Source organism: Thamnophis sirtalis, unplaced genomic scaffold (genome assembly GCF_051295495.1).
Source record: "Thamnophis sirtalis isolate CommonGarterSnake01/CBP01778 unplaced genomic scaffold, rThaSir2_p1.2 scaffold_13, whole genome shotgun sequence".
In the NCBI taxonomy this organism is placed as follows: Eukaryota; Metazoa; Chordata; class Lepidosauria; order Squamata; family Natricidae; genus Thamnophis; species Thamnophis sirtalis.
The window spans coordinates 43,060,152-43,077,781 of NW_028261393.1; the positions used below are offsets into that span (position 1 = coordinate 43,060,152).

The 17,630-nt window shown below is 42.6% G+C and overlaps 1 protein-coding gene across 2 annotated transcripts; it reads left to right on the forward strand.

Moving 5' to 3' along the window:
- The first annotated feature begins 3,674 nt into the window (after nt 1-3,674).
- Nucleotides 3,675-17,330, forward strand: LPAR4 (lysophosphatidic acid receptor 4). Of its 2 annotated transcripts, XM_087727379.1 has the most exons (3): nt 3,675-4,045; nt 8,320-8,363; nt 15,792-17,330. In XM_087727379.1, exon 3 carries the CDS (start codon nt 15,926-15,928, stop codon nt 16,970-16,972), a length of 1,047 nt encoding a protein of 348 aa, XP_087583505.1. In that variant the 5' UTR covers nt 3,675-4,045; nt 8,320-8,363; nt 15,792-15,925; the 3' UTR covers nt 16,973-17,330. The 2 variants fall into 2 exon arrangements, with proteins under 2 accessions (XP_087583505.1, XP_013923040.2); XM_014067565.2 differs by lacking the exon at nt 8,320-8,363.
- The last annotated feature ends 300 nt before the right edge of the window (nt 17,331-17,630 follow it).

Below are 17,630 nucleotides of genomic sequence, written 5' to 3' on the forward strand. Positions count from 1 at the left end.
ATCCCACCCAATTCCACAGAGATTGGGATTGCTTGCAAATGATGCCAAAGCTAAATAGAAATGATGGTGGGGAGGGAGGAATGGCTCTGTGGTTGGAGACCATTTCCTACCAAGCTCCTCCTTGGGAAAAAAAGAGTGTAGTAATCCAAATCTCTCTGTGCACCTGATGTCAACCCATTGGTCCAATGTCCTTCACGAGTCTCTTAAAATTTCCTCACCTGACCTAGATAATATCATCAGAGCATCATTAGGGTAAGGAACCATCTGCAAGAAAACAAGTAAGCTTAGAAAGCAACAAGCACAGTCCTCCTCCTCTTCTCCCTCCTCCTCCCAAACCCCACTCCCTTCTAGTACTGATGATATTATCTAGTTTGGTTATGAAATATCTGCAAGAAAACAACCAAGCTCCGAGAGCACCCCCCTCATTTCAACCCTGAGCCACAAATATACTCCTTTATTTTTGTTGTTAGTCGCGAAGCCATGTCCGACCCATCATGACCCCATGGACAAGCCTTCCTTGTATTGAGCCGAGGTGGCGCAGTGGTTAAATGCAGCACTGCAGGCTACTTCAGCTGACTGCAGTTCTGCAGTTCGGCTGTTCAAATCTCACCGGCTCAGGGTTGATTCAGCCTTCCATCCTTCCGAGGTGGGTAAAATGAGGACCTGGATTGTTGTTGGGGGCAATATGCTGACTCTGTAAACCGCTTAGAGAGGGCTGAAAGCCCTATGAAGCAGTATATAAGTCTAACTGCTATTGCTATTCCTGTCCTCAACCATCCTCTGGAGTCCATTTAAGCTCACGCCTACTGATTCAGTGACTCCATCCAGCCACCTCATTCTTTGCTGTCCCATTCTTCTTTTGCCCTCCATCTTTCCCATCATCAGGCTCTTCTCCAGGGAGTCTTTTATTGGTCCTTTATTAGTCTATTAAAATTCTCAGGCTTGAGGGGCCTCTCTTTTGCTCCTCTGAATAATTTTTATTAATATTATATTAATAGGAGATAACCCTCCTATTCCTGTACACCGTATAGAAATACATCTTCACTGTAGAGCAACAAACCAGTCAACAATTTGCTCCCATTTAAGGAGTTGGCCTTACAGGATGGGGAGGTACAGGAAAGAGCAACGCTATTCCTGTAAACCAGGATCAGGAAATTACTTGGAGCTGCTGGAGAACTGAGAGGCAGCTTCACGGTTCTTGAGGAAAAGACACACAAAGGCTGTTGAGGACAAGTAGAAAGGAGTGTTTGTTTGCTACTCTGGAGCCTTTTGCTCTCTCGTCCAGCCACACACATACAGTACACACACACACACACACACACACACACACACACACACACAGGTCCTGTAGGTTGTTTATACCTGAAGGGCCTGGAGAAAAGGGGACTCTTTTCAATTGAACATTTAAAAAAAGATTGCTCCTTTGGGTTACTTGATGGAAATTCTTCCTTAGAGTCAACGGCATTAGTAGACAAATCAACCAATCTTGGATTGATTAATTTTGTTGTTGTTGTTAGTTGCAAAGTCATGTCTGACCCATTACAACCCCATGGACAACGTTCATACAGGCCTTCCTGTCCCCTATCATCCCCTGGAGCCCGTTTAAGCTCACGCTTACTACTTCAGTGACTCCATCCAGCCACATCACTCTCTGTCATCCCCTTCTTTTGCCCTCCATCTTTCCCAGCATTAGGCTCTTCTCCAGTGAGTCCTTCCTTCTCATTAGCTGGCCAAAGTAATTGAGTTTCCGCTTCAGGATCTGGCCTTCTAAAGAGCAGCCAGGGTTGATCTCCTCTAGGACTTACCGGTTGGATGGCCTTGCAGTCCAAGGGACTGACAGGAGTCTTCTCCAGCACTACAGTTCAAAGGCCTCAATTCTTTGGTGCTCAGCCTTTCTTATGGTCCAACTTTCACAGCCATTAATTTACTGATGCAATTGATTCTAGAGAAGATCCAGCTTTGGATCAGAATGACTTAGTGAGATGCCTGAAGCCACCCAACATGGATTGTTAACCACAGTTTAGAGTTTAGCCATGTTGTGATGTAATGGAAACTCTTCCTTAGAGCCAATGTTATTAGTAGATCGATCAATCAAAACTTGGATTGATAAATATACTGATGCAATTGACCCTAGAGAACATCCAGCTTTGGGTTAGAATGAATTTGTGTGATACTGGAACCCACCCAATATGGGTTGTTGTTAACCATAGTTTAAGACTTATAGTGTGTTGTGTCACAAACTCTGCCAGCAGGTCTAGTAGGAGAGACGACTCTGCATGGAATTGGGCACGTTGAAAATTGTCTATGGAGCAGGGGTGAAATTCATCAGGTTCTGACACGTTCTGGAGAACTGGTAGTGGAAATTTTGAGTAGTTTGGAGAACTGGCAAATACTACCTGACCCCAGAGTGGGGAGGGAATGCAGATTTTGCAATATCCTTCCCCTGCCTTGCCCACCAAATCATGCCCACAGACCGGTAGTAAAAAAAAAAATGAATTTCACCACTGCTATGGAGTCTTTTTCAACTCTTTTGCATACCCTCAATATTTCCTGAGTTGGGTGGGGCAGTCTGTCCTAGGAAAGGGGTTGGGGAAAAACACCCCTTCATCACTACCCTGAATGTTTAAAGGGGGGGGATATAAAATGGCTCTGGGTCATGCCAGGCACCCCAACCAATCTGGGGCTTCTAATCCACCACTCAAGAGAAAGGAAAATTAATTGTTTTGTGGGTTCAGGTGAAAGAATGAAGATCAGGGAAGTAAGTGAGTGAGAGAGAAAGAGAGAAAGAGAGAGAGAGAGTGTGTGTGTATCTCAGGAGTCTGCAACCCATGGCTCTGGAGCTGCATGTGGCTCTTTCATCCCTCTGCTGTGGCTCCCTGTCGCTCAAAATATACGTCACAATGTGCGCCACCTGCCAGCACGTGATTTATTGAGGTTTTCGACCCATTTTTTTATTTTGGGGGGGAATTCAAAATGTTTTTGTTGCATGCAGAAATAAAAAATTGTTTCCTCTGTCGCAGTTCATTGATTTCATAAATGCAACACACTATAGGTTTTTTTATATATAACATAAAAGTAAATAAACATACATACGTATACATATGCATATGCAGCGCTAGCTTCATTTAAGATGTCAAAAGGATTTTGTGGCTCCCGGTGTTTTCTTTTCTGTGGGACAAGGGTCCAATGGTTCTTGGAGTGTTTAAGACTGCTGACCCTCGACCCTCCCTTGTATCTGGACAGAGCAGACTTTCTCAACCTTGGTGACTCTAAGACGTGCAGTCTTCAACTCCCAGCATTCCCCCAACTAGCGTGGCTGTCTGGGGAATTCTGGGAGATGAAGTCCTCCGGACTTCAAGTTCCCAAATTGAGTTCCCAAGGTTAAAAACCACTGGGCTAAGAAGACCGCTCCTGAGCGATCCCACCATCTTAAATCAAGCCACCGGAGCGCCCTCCCGTTTCCCCTTCCTATGCAATCGGTCTAGCTAAGGATCCCCCCACCCCATTTCAGTTCCCCACTCAACTCAATTCAACCACGGAGTAAATTACCCGGGGAGGGGAAAGAAAACCGATCCTCCTCCTCTCCCCTCCGCCCCATCTCAGCCCTGAATGGGGGGCGGGGACAAGAAGGCAAAATCGAAAGGCCGGGCCAGCCCCCCGGATCCTGCCACGACCCGCTCGCCGTCCAATCCCCTTCGAAGACCCTGTTTCCCACCCCCACCAGCCCGGCTGCAGCCCCTCGTCCTCCGCCGCCTCGTCTCCCTCCGTTCCCCCGTGAAATCCGGCGCGGAATTGGGTCGGGGGTCGCGCAGGAGGCTCCTTTCCAAGCCGGTTGGGGAACAAAGGAGGCGAGATCGGGCTGGTGGGCGTCCCTGGTCGGGATGAAGGGTTCCCGGGAAGAAGCTTGGCTGGAGATCCCAGCGGGGGACCCGGGTCGGACCGAGGGATGGCGCTGCCTGGCATGAAGCCTCTTCGCAGCCGATCCGGAACCAGGGGCTACCTCCAGAATCCGGGGATCCCGTCTTGAGCGGCTTCCCTTTGTTGGGTAAGACGATGGAGCGATCGACTGTGGAATTAGGCGGCCTGGCGCGCGCTTCAGCCCGATCCCCGCGGGGGGGGGAGATCCTTTGAAGAGCGTCGGGGCTCGCGTGGGGGAAGCCCGCGTGGAGGAGGGTGGGAGATCCTCTCTGCCTCGCCCGCTTTTCCCGAGATTCCTTCTAAGAAAAGCTCAGCTGCGCTTTTCCAAGCCCTTCGATCGACTGCGGGATCCCCGCGCCGGTCGTTGTGCAGAGAAAGACGAGGGTCGGGATCCGAGCGAGGGGTGGAGGGAGAGTGGGAAGGAAAAAGGGGTCGCGTTTGCGGAGGAGTTGGCCGAACGGTTCTTTCTCTCTTGTGTGCTTTTAGTCCCCAAAGTATCTGCAAAGCAGTTTCCCCCCCCCTCCCAAGAAATAGTAAATTCGAATCACGCGTTCCTTAAGCTGCTTCGTTTAGAGAAGGGATATACTGGCCACCTCGTCTCCTTAAAATACTTTCTTACTCTTGAAATCCGTTTCCATCTAGATCTGAGGAAGCCACTAGATTCCAGAGCCTAGAGCAGCCCTCCAAAATGTTATCCCCCCCCCCAACACACATAAGTGGGATACTCCCATCAACCTTTGAGAAACGCTGAATCTGGGAAAGTTCAGGGAAGTTAGAACCTGAAGTGATCTAACTTTCTTCCTATTTCCCACAGCAACAATAACAAAGTTGGAAGGGACCTTGGAGGTCATCTAGTCCAACCCCTTGCTCAGCCGGAGACCCGCCGAACAGCCAACCTTTCTGATGGACAAGCTTAGTCTTAGCCACCGACCAAATAGTGGCATGGTCCCTTATTTGCATAAGGTTTTTGGGCTGCTTAGCCCCTCTCCTCCCCCCCAAGTCTTTAAAGGCTAAATTTTAAGTTCCTACTCCATAAGAACCGTTAAAGTTTTTGCCCCACAGAAATCACCCCGGGTCATGAAATGTTCTATTTCTTTTTTATAATACTGTAACAAAGTTTTTTTTTTCTAAACAAAAAGAAAAACCTAGGAAGAAGAAACAACATTGTGTGAAACTTATATTTTGTTTTTCTGAATTAGCTTTGTGTCTGTGTGTGTATGTGTGTGTGTGTGTATTCATGAGTCAAGGTTTCGATTTGCTATTATTATTTTTCTTTAGGAGCTGTTGCTGTATAGCTAAAAGCTATTGATCTTCTGCTGTTTTTTAAAGGTCAAATAAAATGAGCGGAGGCTAAAATTGGATCCAGCTTCCAGATGTTTTGAAATCTAATACTGGGCCACAGTCTCTAGTAGTTCAAACAAGGCACTGTTCGTTTCAGTCTGTTTTCCCATTAAGATATAGAAGATAGGCATGGATCTTAAGCTCTTTTTTTCTTTCATTCTGGCTGGAGAAAGCTAAATATTTATTAAAGGTTTACTCACAATTAATTCCCATTCCTCCATGGGATTCGATTCCTAATGCCTGTGTTTAGGATTGCAAGCTTAAATGCTTGAGTTTTGCCAGATCCTGACTATTCTGATTTTGGGTATTTGTCTTTCAAGAAAATTCGATACATGCAAATGTTTTCAAGAGATCATAGTCACTTTCTGTTGTTTATTGATACGTCCTCAGCCTGCCAGAGTTGGCAAATTCTAACTTCTCTAAACTTTTCCAGAAGTAGTTTTTATCAAAGGTTTATGGCAGCATTTAACTTATTGGGGATAAAACTTTGGAGGGGTGTTCTAGAATCTGGATCAGTGTGATAATATGTGAAAAAGAAGATAAAGCAACATCCCAAGTTTCATTATAGTAAGAGTTAGGACAAAGCAGAATAATAATAAGTGTTTCCTGGGTAAGGTAAAGGTTCCTCATATGTGCTAGTCGTTCCCAACTCTAGGGGGTGGTGCTCATCTCTATTTCAAAGCCGAAGAGCCAGCGCTGCCCGAAGACGACTCCGTGGTCATGTGGCCGGCATGACTAAACACCGAAGACGCACGGAACACTGTTACCTTCCCACCAAAGATGGTCCCTATTTTTCTACTTGCATTTTTTACGGTCTTTCAAACTGCTAAGTTGGCAGAAGCTGGGACAAGTAACGGGAGCTCACTCCATTACGCGGCGTTAGGGATTTGAACCTCCAAAATGCTGACTTTTCTGATCAACAAACTCAGCGTCTTAACCACTGAGCTACTGCGTCTCTGGGTAGTAAAAGAGAATTGATGTACTACTGGGATCAAGGTTTTTTGGCCACATTTGTTAAATGAATCACTGCGGTGGTTAATATTAATAACAACATGGTTGTTAAGCGAATCTACTTTCCCCTTGGACTTTGCTTGTCAGAAGGTCTCAAAGGAGGACCATGCAACCCCAGGACAGTGCAAGCGTCATAAATGTGAATCAGTTGTCAAGCATCTGAATTGCAAATCGCATGACTACGGGCATGCTGCAACAGTCATAAGTGTGAAAAATGGTCATAAGCCACTTTTTTCAGTGCCGTTGTAACTTCAAATGGTCACTAAATGAACTGTTGTAAGCTCGAGGGCTACCTATAGAACTTAAAGAAAGAATTTGAACCAGTTTGTGTCATCTCCAAGAAGAAGGAACTCAATATTCTTGTTCCTGCTATAAATACAAATGCCACATGATTTTCTGCTTCTTTCTAAGGGCAACGGTGATCACAGTTGTTGATCGTATTTAAAAATCTATTGAGTGCCATTAATATTCAGGATACTGTCATTCAGTATTGCAACATCTGTACTGTCCAGATGTTACTTGCATTGCAACTTTCCTCATCCTTCAGGTTTAGTCATAGCAATTGGGGCAGCTGGAAAGATTAGTTCAATTTCTAAAGAGATACTCTTAATTTTAATGGATACACATAATGGATGTGTAAATTCCTATTTCTCTACCCCTTCTAGAAAGTCCCTGTACTTACAACTTAAAACATGAAGAAGACAATAAAATAACACTCTGGATAAATATGAGAATAAAAGAGGAACTAAAGTCTACAGAGGAATTTATGCTGTTATTAATTATACTAAAGTGCTTTGACATTCTGACAAATTTTAGGGCATCAAATTAGCTGGTTGGAGCAGCATTGACTTTTAGATCGCCTTTATTTTGACAAATAACATTCCCAGGCTATTTGGCTGTGGCATAACTTAGAATAGAATAGCAAAAGTTGGAAGGGACCTTGGAGGTCTTCTAGTCCAACCCCCTGCCTAGGCAGGAAACCCTACACCACTTCAGACAAATGGTTATCCAACACCTTCTTAAAAACGTCCAGTGTTGGAGCATTCACAACTTCTGCAGGCAAGTTGTTTCACTGATTAATTGTTCTAACTGTCAGGAAATTTCTCCTTAGTTCTAGGTTGCTTCTCTCCTTGATGAGTTTCTACCCATTGCATCTTGTCCTACTCTCAGGTGCTTTGGAGAATAGCTTGGCTCCCTCTTCTTTCTGGCAACCCCTGAGATATCGGAACTCTTCTGTCATGTCTCTCCTAGTCCTTCTTTTCATTAAAGTAGACATACCCAATTCCTGCAGATGTTCTTCATATGATTTAGTCTCCAGTCCCCTAATCCTCTTTGTTGCTCTTCTCTGCACTCTTTCTAGGGTCTCCACATCTTTTCTACATCGTGGCGACCCAAACTGAATGCTGTATTCCAAGTGTGGCTTTACCAAGGCTTTATAAAGTGGTATTAACACTTCACATGATCTCGATTCTATCCCTCTGTTTATGCAGCCTAGAACTGTGTTGGCTTTTTTGGCAGCTGCTGCACACAGCTGGCTCATGTTTAAATGGTTGTCCACTAGGACTCAAGATCCCTCTCACAGTTACTACTATTGACCTCAGATCCAGCAGATTCCCAGTCCATTAGGCCTCCGTAAAGAGCTGGTTCTTCTCCCAGTTGGTGGGTTAGAGTGAGCGGACATGTGTGGATAGTTCTGTTGGATGCATGCAAGAAGATAGCTGTGGCACAGGGTGGTAGGCATTTATTTTTTTAGTTTTATACTTTTAAGTGTTTTCTGGCTTTTGCTGTTGTTGTGATACGCTCCATAAGCCATGTTCATCTGCACAGCCAGGAACAGTCAGAAAAGTTTCGGATTAACTTTTAGCTGTGAAAATTTTATTTCTCTTGAAGTGTCAAAAATGCAGGTATATGATGGCTCAGCGTCACCCACAAACGGTTGCTATGTTTCTTGTTGTTAGGGGATTGTTTTGTGTGTTTCATTTTATTGATTGTATTTTTATTGGTCCATGACCGAAATAAAAGGTTGTCTCTCTCTCTCTGTGTTGTGAGGTATCCGGAGTTGTGTTCCTAAGATGGGCTAGTGAAGAACAATTGTAAGTCACTTTTTTCAGCTTGGTCATAATTTTGAATTGTGGAGAAAGAAATGGTCATAGGTTGAGGACTTGAACACTTGAGTTGATGAGTTTCATGACCTGGGTTTTCCCACCCATGTCACAAAGCCAAGGAATGAATCTTTGACCCTCTGCATGCAGAATCTGAGGGGCGCGGTAGCTCAGTGGCTAAGACGCTGACCTTGTTGATTACAAAGGTTGGCAGTTTGGCGGTTCGAATCCCTAGCGCCACGTAATGGAGTGAGCGCCCGTTACTTATCCCAGCTTCTGCCAACCTAGCAGTTCGAAAGCATGTAAAAATGCAAGTAGAAAATAGGAACCACCTCTGGTGGGAAGGTAACAGTGTTCCGTTTGCATTTGGCATTTAGTCATGCTGCCCACATGACCACGGAGACGTTTTCAGACAGCGCTGGCTCTTTGGCTTTGAAACAGAGATGAGCACCGTCCCCTAGAGTCGGGAACAACTAGCACATATGTGCAAGTGGAACTTTTACCTTTATGCAGAATCTGATATTTGTTAGGGGTCTGTAACCCTACGAGTTTTCCTTCTGCTTTCCTTCTTTCTTGTTGCTCTCCTGATTCCTCAAAAGAAACCAAATGCATGTTGATGTTTCAATGCATTAAGGAAGATATAACAAGGAATCATAAGGAGATGATGGTATTGATCCAAAATACTATGAGAGTAGGAAAACCCCAGCAAAGGACAATAAAAATGAGCAAAAAAATTCAGAAAATAGAGCAGAAAACAGAAAATGTTGAGGGAAAAACAGGGGAGACAATTCCAAAAATAATACAAGCAAACAAAAAGATTGAAGAGATGGCAATAATTCTGAACACGGAACAAATATAATATTTTTTAAGAATTAAAAAGAGAAAAGAGAATAACAAGAAAGATCCCTTAAAAAGGATAGGGGAACCGAGGATGTATAATCTAGAGATCCAACAGCAAGAGATAGATACTGTAGTCATGGAAATATTTAGACTAAATAAAAATGACAAAAGGAGTTACAAGATACCAGAAGAGAAGCAGGAGAGATACACCAAAAAGCTAATAAGAGTTGAAATTTTAAAAAGGGCAAGAGATGATGGATGGACATAGAATATTTTTTTAATATGGTGGTTATTCTAATAAGTGTTAGAAAAAGAAGTAGAAATTGGGAGAACAATATTATGTAAACTGAAATATAATAGAATATATTATGATTACTATTGATACGCAAATGTTAGAAGTTGAAAAAGTATGACTATGTATATTTAAATGGTAATACCTTTATCAGAATTGTATGCAATTCTGGGTATATATTGACCCAGAAAATACACTGTCCATTAAACACCTATGGAGGTTAAGGAATAAATAAAATTATTTAAAAAAAGAAAGAAAGAAACCAGATGTGAACCTATGACCATAATCGTTTCTAATTCAAAACAAACCATGTGTTTTAATTTTTAACTGCTCTCTTTAAGCAAAAAAATAATCCTTTGTAATTGTTTATTTTACCTTCAGAGTTTTTAATAAAGAATAGACTTTTTAATCACTCCATATAATTGCACAAACGTATTGTATTTGTCTCCCTGTCTGTCTCTTCCTTCTTTAAATAGGACCATAGATTCTGTAAATTCAACTGGTATTATATTAACACAATGCAATGCATGTAAACAGATTAAAATTAATACAGTCTTTATAATACTGTTGGGGTAGTTATGGAATCATGGCATAACGCCCAAATCAAGGGCTTTGTTTAATGCATAATCTTATCTATTAATGTGGTGACTAGAAGTTGCAAATAATTGATGGTAGGTATAATAATTTAATGAACAGATGGGGAAGCAGAAAATGTCTACATGTGCGAGTCATTTAAGAACTAGTCAATTGCTTTTTTAATCGTTTTAAAATTTAAAATTGGCTGTGGCAAAAAACAATTAATTTTTTCTACTTGGTTTCATAATTGTGATGGTTTCTGTGGGACATGAAGACGAATCTTAAAATAGAACTGATCCAAGTCCCTTTTCCAGAACAGATTGCAGATTGGCTGCCTGCAATTTGGTAGTTCGAATCTCACCAGGCTCAAGATTGACTCAGCCTTCCATCCTTCCGAGGTTGGTAAAATGAGGACCCAGATTGTTGGGGGGCAATAGGCTGACTCTATAAATGCTTAGAGAGGACTGTAAAGCACTGTAAAGCGGTATATAAGTCTAAGTGCTATTGCTAAGTGCTATCTCCCATCTTTATTATTTTTACAAATAAGGTGGTGAACATATCCAGTACACCCTCCTCTTCCTATTTTCAGTACAACAACAATCCTGCGAGGTGGGTGGAGCTGGGCGAGAGGGACTGGCCCAAAGTCACCCAACTGGCTTTCATGGCTATGGCAGGACTAGAACTCACACCTGGTGCCTTAAACAGTAGACCAGCTAGCTCTGACCACAGATGAAATTTCTTAAACACTAAACACAGCCTAGCTGAATACATTTCAGTTCTGAACTAAACTCAAGTCATATCTAAGATGGCTTGCTGATTTACTTCTTCTTCCCAGTTTTGGGAAGGACATTTTGCTCTGGACTTCAATACCTGTTCTGGCCCACCAGTGACCAGTGGAGCTGGCAGCAGAGGTGGACATTGAGGAGGTTGGGGAGGAACGTGGCCCAGTCCTGGAGGCTGGGGAAGGCTCGGACGAGGGCTCTGCGTCGGAGGCAGAGAGGGGGCTGAGGCTGTCTGGCAGTGATCAGCTGCCTACGGAGTTAGACAGCAGTGAGGCAGAGGAACAGCTGGAGCCTATTCCAATGTGTGCATATGCACGGAGCTGCCAGAAGAAAAGAACAACTCAGAAATCAGGATCGACTTGGGAGTAAAGTCACAGGTGGAAGGTGATTGCCCCCCCCCACAGGAAATAAAAGAGGAATGAAAGGGGAATTGGGTTTTTGCAGGAAACAATTTGTTCATTCGGTCGTTAGGAGTGTGAAGATCTGTCTGTGAGTCTCAGAGACTCTGTGCCCAGTCTTTCCTGGCACAGAACCTCATTTGGAAAATATTTACATGACAGCTTTCCACGATAGATAAGATCTGTAGTCATAAATATTCCTTTGAAAGACGTTGCCAGGCTTTGATGAATGTGAATGAAAGGAATTTACATTCATTTAATAAAAGGGGTTTTGTTGGGACCAGGACTCTGCCTCCTGCTTTTTGGGGAAGCCTAGGTCAGAACAATATCTTTAAAGTGAATTTGAGTTATTTCTTGCTGAATTAAAATTAAACATTGTTAATACTATTGTTCCCCAGTTGTACAGTTCATGACTTCCCCATTCAGTTACATGAATAATTAGATTTTCTGAGTGTCTGGTCTCCATTCCCAAGGCTTTTAAGGAGCGCATAGAAGACAGGGCCTATGCACCCTTGATTCAATATGAAACATTTATTTGGATATGTTCACCACTTGAATTATTTGTAAAAATAATACTTCCTTTGGTCAACCCTCCTAAGACACAGGCAATTGGGAGGGAAAGGAAAAATCTTCAGACAAGTCAACTCTTGGAGGCTTCACACCAGAGGTGGAATTCAGCAGGTTCTGACCAGTTCTGGAGAACCAGTAGCAGAAATTTTGAGTAGTTCGGAGAACCGGTAAACACCACCTCTGGCTGGCCCTGCCCCTATCTATTCTCTGCCTCCCGAGTCCCAGCGGATCGGGAGAAAACAGGTATTTTTCAGTAACCTTCCTCTGGAATAGGGAGGGGAATGGAGATGTTACCGTATCCTTTCCCTGCTACGCCCATAGAACCAGTAGTAAAATATTTTTAATCCCACCACTGCTTCACACCAGAGATGGGTTTCTGCTGGTTCAGTCCTGATTGGGCAAACCAGTAGTGGTGGCGGTGCACACATGCACGAGTGAACCAGAAGTTTAAAAAAATGGAGACCCACCACTGCTTCCCACGTGTCCATGGCAATGGTGGCTTCCTAACCAGGTTACTACTAATGTGCGTTTTGCACATTCGCAGAAATATGCCGGCGATGGGAGAAGAGACTGGGGAACTGGTTCGGGGGCGTAGCAGGCCTGGGCCGCTGCCAGTTCCAGCGATCCAAGCCGCAAACGACTACAAGTTCAGCCAAACCGGTCCAAACCAGTAGGAACCCACCACTGCTTCATGGCAATCAGAAGAGATTTGGCCGCTAATTCCACTTTCATGCTTTAAAAAAAATAGAATTGTGGATGAACAAATCAAAAGTATTGAATAAATACGTTCTTTTCCTGAGTTTAAATACCAAGTACCTGAAAACTACCACACTGAAACTATACATGGAGTAGGCGAATTGAGTTCTAATAGTGTGCGCATTGTGGTTTACCATAGCCCCTAAATTTCTTTGTGAATGTTTTCAGTTGCTGGGGCAACAGAGAAAAAAGAGACACATGCATATAGACAAGAGATCCTTATTGTGTTAGCTTCCTCACAAAAGGAACCACAAAAGGAAAGAATAGGCTTTTGTATGTCTTTAGGTAGAAAATATAAAGTGGTTTGTAAACAGAAAGACAGAACTTGCTAACCAAGTTTGAATAAAGAGAAAACAGAAATATCCAGCCCCGCAGATTCAACTTTATTAATTGTGAGACATGTGAAGTTGATTTGAAAATGTGTTAATGTTCAACAAGAAAAATCATAATTTAATGAGATCTGTGCTTACAGCAGCGAGAATAAATTTTGGAAGAGAGGCAGAAATGATGCAACTGCTTGAGATGGCAAAATTTCTAACTCTTCTCATTAGAGTAAAGGTGCTGGCAAAATTGAGCTGAAGTTTTTAGTTTTTATTTCCTGCTATCTCTTTCTGTTTATTCTTTATTTACTCTTTAGTCTTTCTCTCTTTCTCTATCTAATGTTTCTCTAGAGATTCAGTGCTGTCACTGTAGCCAGAAGTCATGCTTTGGTTTACAAAACAAGAGTTCTGGATCCCCATGTGATTTGGGATAGATGTGACTCACCCTTGCTCCAGAATGTAATCTTTCCTTTTTTTTGGGGGGGGGGGGGTGAAAGTTATAAGTACAAGATTATATCTATCTATCTATCTATCTATCTATCTATCTATCTATCTATCTATCTATCTATCTATCTATCTATCTCTATATATTTGTCTATCTATCTATTATCTATCTATTATCTACCTGTCTGTATTTGTCTGTCTATCTATCTATTTTCTATCTATCTGTATGTTTGTCTGTCTGTCTATCTGTCTATATCTATTTATTATCTATCTGTATATTTGTCTGTCTAACTATCTATCTATCTGTATATTTGTCTGTCTGTCTATCTATCTATCTATCTATCTATCTATCTATCTATCTATCTATCTATCTATCTATCTATCTATCTATCTATATATATATATATATATATATAATCTCTCTATAATCTATCTATCCTATCCATATCTGTCTGTATCTGTATATCTGTCTGTCTGTCTATCTATCTGTATCTCTATCTATCATCTATCTATCCTATCTATAGCTATCTGTCTGTCTTTATCTATCTGTATCTGTTTGTCTGTCTGTCTATCTATCTATCTATCTATCTATCTATCTATCTATCTATCTATCATCTATCATTTTGCAAACTAAACTGGCATATTTTAAAAAAATCAATACCCACAATTATCAAAACGCCATGATCTTTAAGAAGATAATAGAAGTATAAAAAAATTAAATGATATGAAGGGTTTTTTTTAAAAAAAAATCTTGCCTTCGAGGCTCACTTATTCTAACATCGCTTTTAAATAAAGTTAAAATGATGCCCTTTACATCAGATTTAACTCAATACATCTCAATTGTGGTCTTTTTTGCTTCCTCCTGGGCTTAAGTACTACAAACAAACCCTTCATGGTTCAAATCCTTCTGGAGAAGTTGTGTGTCCTGCATTGTTTAACGTTTGCTCCTCAGATCCCTACAGATGGCAACTGATGTGGTTCTCCCCCCCCCCGCCCCTTCTGCTGCTTTACATACTGGGTCAGATGTTAGAGCCTGTCTTACAACAGGAAACAAGCAGCTGGAATGTCTGTTCTGCTGTTGTGTGCCAGATGTTTGTTTCCCTTCTGCCAGTCACCCAACTCTTTTGCTAGCATTGTCTTCAGATGCTTTAGGCATTTTTGTCATTGATGCAGGGAGGGGAATTACACGGGGGTTATCTTCCCACCCTAACAATAAACTCTGCATTCTTGGTGGAAAGACGGTCTGTTACCCCAGAAGAAAAGGCTACTTCCTTCAGTTGGGATCCAGATGATTATCTAGCAATAGGCTAAAAAGATGGGAAGTTTCCTTATCCTATGTATCTTTTCTTTTATGTCCACTGAGAGCATCTGCACCAAAGACAAATTCCTTGTGTGTCCAATCACACTTGGTCTATTCTTTTCTATTCTAAGAGTCCCAAAGGTGTTTTTCAAAAGGCAACTGGACTTTTTTCCCCCTTGAAAACACTTCACTTCTCATCCAAAGAAGCTTCTTCAGTTCTTCAGATACCCTAATAGAGATTGTTCAGTCTCAGTCAGGCTCTATAGCAGGGTGTCAAACTCAAGGCCCATGGGTTGGATCCGGCCTGCGGGGTGCTTATATCTGGCCCACGGGGCTGCCATGGAAACAGCAAAGCCTCTGCCAGTGAAAACTGAGCTCGGGAGGGCCATGTGGCCCCCCTTGCTGCCAGAGAGCTAGCAAAACAAACTGAAAACAAACCAAAAGGAGAAATGTTTCCCCTTTTGCATTGGAGCATCCAAGAAGGGACAGGAAAGGAGAAAGGGAAAGAGGAAAGACAAAGGAAAAGAAAGGAAGATGGGAAGAGAGCAAGGAAGGTAAATAAGGAAGTTAAGTTGTGTAGGACTAAATAAAGCCTCTGAGATCTCATCTCTTTCTGTTTTTTTAAATTTTATTTTAGTACAAACATACCATCTTTCATTGAAGAGTGTGTCGTCTGGGTACAAATATTTGTGCAATAACAATTAAAATTACAGCCATATTCATTTTATCTATTTTTAAGTTAATGCTAATACATAACATACTATTATAACAATCCGCTTCTTAACTTATTTATTAATACAGTTTACGTATGTCACTCCTCTGCTTTCATTTCTAATTTTCGTATTTATTCTCTAACCATTGATAAAATAACTTCCATATACTATAATAGTCAGAAGCCTTAAAAGACCGGTAAGGAGTTCGGGCGGGTGGGTGGGCCCTCCGGAACATAAAACCAGAATGGTATCCAGTGCTCCGGTATGGCTCTGGTACGCCCGTACCAAGGCGTACCGCCTGCAACCCACCACTGCTGGTGACATTCCCAACATTTAACTTGATTTGTCTTTAAACATCTTTGCTAGTCTTTCCGGTGGAAAGTGCCATCTATAAAACATTTCTTTCTCAACCTTTTTGTGTTCTTCAGGAGAAAGGTCCACATCATGACTCTGCGGCCACAAGCTTTCAACCAACAGAAAATGCTTCTTGAAGCAGTGGCGGATTCCTGAACTTCAGTACATGGATGCCACTTAATTTTGCTTCACCAAGCGCAACGCTGGAATGGGAAATCACAGCAACAACCATACCTGTGTGATCGATGATTCCTTCAAGTACAACCTCTATGGAGCCGTCTACAGCGTGGTTTTCATCCTTGGCTTAATCACCAACTGTGCCTCTCTGTTTGTCTTCTGGTTCCGCATCAAGATGCGGAGCGAGACAACCATTTTCATGACCAACCTGGCGGTCTCAGACTTGCTCTTCGTCTTCACTCTCCCATTCAAGATCTTCTACAATTTCAACAGGAACTGGCCCTTTGGAGACCCTCTGTGCAAGATCTCCGGGACAGCCTTCCTGACCAACATCTACGGAAGTATGCTATTCCTCACCTGCATCAGTGTGGACCGCTTCCTGGCTATCGTCTACCCCTTCCGGTCTCGTTTGGTCAGGACGAGACGTAATTCAGCAATTGTGTGTGCAGGAGTATGGGTTTTGGTACTCAGTGGAGGGATCCTGGCATCCTTGTTTTCCACAACGAATACCACCAATGGCATAACAACATGTTTCGAAGGGTTTCCCAAGGACGTATGGAAGACCTACTTGTCCAAGATTACAATATTTATTGAAGTGGTTGGCTTCATCATTCCCCTTCTGCTCAACCTGACTTGTTCATCTCTGCTTCTAAGGACCCTCAGGAAGCCAGCCACCCTCTCCCAGATTGGCACGAACAAAGAGAAGGTGCTGAAGATGATAGTTGTGCATGTCACTATCTTCGTGGTGTGCTTTGTCCCCTACAATTCCATCCTTTTCCTTTATGCTCTTGTACGTTCTCAAGCTGTAGCCAACTGCTCTCTGGAGACCTTCGCCAAAACCTTCTACCCAATCACCCTGTGTATTGCCACTCTCAACTGTTGCTTTGATCCTTTCGTCTACTACTTCACTTCAGAATCCTTTCAGAAATCGTTCTACGTCATTCCTCATCTCAAAACAGATTCCCTTTTCAAAACTGAAACTCCTCTAACGAAAGTTCCCCTGCCACCGATAATGGAGGAGATGAGTGACCAGATGATTACGAATGGAGGAGACCTGACCTGTGAATCCAATTTTTAACCCTGAAGCTTTCTGCACTAACAGTAGGATAGGCATTGAACTGCAGAGAACTTGGTATTAACCCAGTAGGTGGGAATTATGTAGAATAGTGATTCCCAAACTTGGCAACTTTAAGACTTGTGGACTTCAACTCCCAGAATTCTCCAGCTAGCTCTTCTGGCTGGAGAACTCTGGGAGTTGAAGTCCACAAGTCTTAAAGTTGCCAAGTTTGGGAAACACTGATGTAGAACATGTATGTATGAGAAGTCAAGCAGATGCTGTTCCTTCTGAAAACATATCCTCATGTTTTAACTCCAGTAACATATGCACATTTGGCTTTTGAAGCATCAGAATAATAAAATATTTCATCCTGTTCTTATTTATTCCCTCCCCTGCTGATTACTGTTAAAAAAAGGTAAAGGTTTCTCCTCTCTATCGTGACCAACTCTAGGGGACAGTTTTCATCTCCATTTGCTAGCTGAGGGAACCAGCATTATCTGAAGACGCTTCTGTGGTCATGTGGCTGGCATGACTATACACCGAGACCCACGGAATGCTGTTGCTTTCCCTCCAAAGTGGTACCTATTTGTCTACTTGCATTTGCATGCTTTCAAATTGCTTGTTCTGACCTAGGCTTCCCCAGCAGCACGAAGCCGAGTCCTCATCCCAATAAATCCCT

Bases quoted from the DNA above. Each gene is read 5' to 3' on its own strand.
- LPAR4 (XM_087727379.1), top strand. From the start codon at position 15,926: ATGGGAAATCACAGCAACAACCATACCTGTGTGATCGATGATTCCTTC.